This window comes from Hipposideros armiger, unplaced genomic scaffold (assembly GCF_001890085.2).
Source record: "Hipposideros armiger isolate ML-2016 unplaced genomic scaffold, ASM189008v1 scaffold_83, whole genome shotgun sequence".
In the NCBI taxonomy this organism is placed as follows: Eukaryota; Metazoa; Chordata; class Mammalia; order Chiroptera; family Hipposideridae; genus Hipposideros; species Hipposideros armiger.
Window position 1 is genome coordinate 773,715 of NW_017731433.1, and position 1,548 is coordinate 775,262.

A 1,548-nucleotide genomic window follows, 5' to 3' on the forward strand; every position below is an offset into this window, starting at 1 on the left:
CAAAGCTGAGGGGAGCAGGGAAGATTCACTGCTGGGCATGATTTTGAGTTGTAAGTATCTAGCTTTGCAGAAAAAAATTGATCATTTTTGCAAAGTAAAATTCCAACACCTTCCCCCCAGAAGAAATTAATAATAGCTACAAAATTCAAAGAAAGTAGAATCATAAAATCAGGTTTGTTTAAGACAGATAATGAATAAGATTATGATTGTTTTTCCTTCTATCTTTCTTCACTATCTCACTTACCTTCACATAAAAATGCAAATTACAACATGGGTTGGTTTTAAAATATTAATTTTATGCATCTATTCCATTTATAAAAGTTGACTTACTTGCCCTGATTTCTCATTTTATAAACTGAGAAAAAGAAAACTAGAGACATTAACCGAAGCATATAAAAATTATTCAGGCCTCTTATTCCCCAAAGTAGTCCTATATCCAGCAGATTAGAAAAGGCTTTCTGAAATAAATAAGCCAAGTTGTTTCTATTCTAAATAATTTATTCAAAAAATCATTTATTCATTTTCTCACAGAGGTTTACTTTCCTAACAGCTTTGTTATTAGATAGTTTGGGTTATTTAGTTCTACTTATCTTGTCTCATCTGTCTTCTTGCCAGGCCAAAAAGGCAAAAATAAATATAGTCAAAGCTGTGTCTCCTCACACAATATTTTAACGCCTTTTATCTTCATAGAAAAGCATCACTGTGTTCATACCTTTACAGTCCCATCTGTGCTGCCAGTCAAAAGCCTTGTCTCATTTGCATCAAGGGCCATAGTGCTGATTTCTGCACTTCCATGGCAACTAGTAAATTGTTTGATTTTCTGCCCATTGTTTATCATCCAGAAGGAAACAGTTGACCCCACATCAGAGCTGATAACCTAAGAGTAAACAGCATTGTAAAGAAATTACATATAGTCCCAGAATCCACCATTTTTATTTTAATAAAAATATCTAAGCTGTGCATTTTCACTACTGAGATGCCTCAGCATTTAGAGACATTTTTCAACATACGTATTTTCTTTCTTTGTGTTAAGCTGACAATGTTTCAATTTCTAGGCCAGAACTATGGAAATACAGTCATGATTCCCTTTATCAGAAAAGATAGGAATTTACTTGCCTTCCCCACTATTCAGCTTAGCGTCTAGAGGCCATCCTGAAATTGAATCCTACTGAAAATAAACTTATAAATCTTTTGCATTTAAATGAGAAAGCTGATTTTATTAGTCATGGTGCTCTGACACTATTCACTATATGAAAAGAAACATTTCATTACATATCAGCTTCCATTCAGCTCTCAGGAAAGCAAGCACTACCAGCCATCATGGGGAAAAGTTAATTTCAACAAATTGCTAGAGCTATTGCTTTTAATGCCATTAGTTCGTCTCTTTCTCCTGTCTGGAGGTACTGTGTATATTTTTACAGCTAAACACAAATACAGATAGGTCACCAAAAAGAAAGAACATAGGAAGGTTAAATATAAGTCTGCATATACAGTCCAAGAGGAAGGCAACAAAACAAAAGCTAGTAAGGATAGGAATATATATATATA

General features: G+C 33.7%; 1 protein-coding gene across 1 annotated transcript in view; it reads right to left on the reverse strand.

The window, feature by feature from the left end:
- WDR49 (WD repeat domain 49) overlaps positions 1-1,548 on the reverse strand; it is a 134,848-nt gene that overhangs the window by 55,730 nt on the left and 77,570 nt on the right. The window contains exon 9 of the mRNA XM_019643912.1: positions 713-877. Within this exon, the coding sequence (XP_019499457.1) occupies positions 713-877 (165 nt within the window). The remainder of the gene's footprint in view (positions 1-712; positions 878-1,548) is intronic.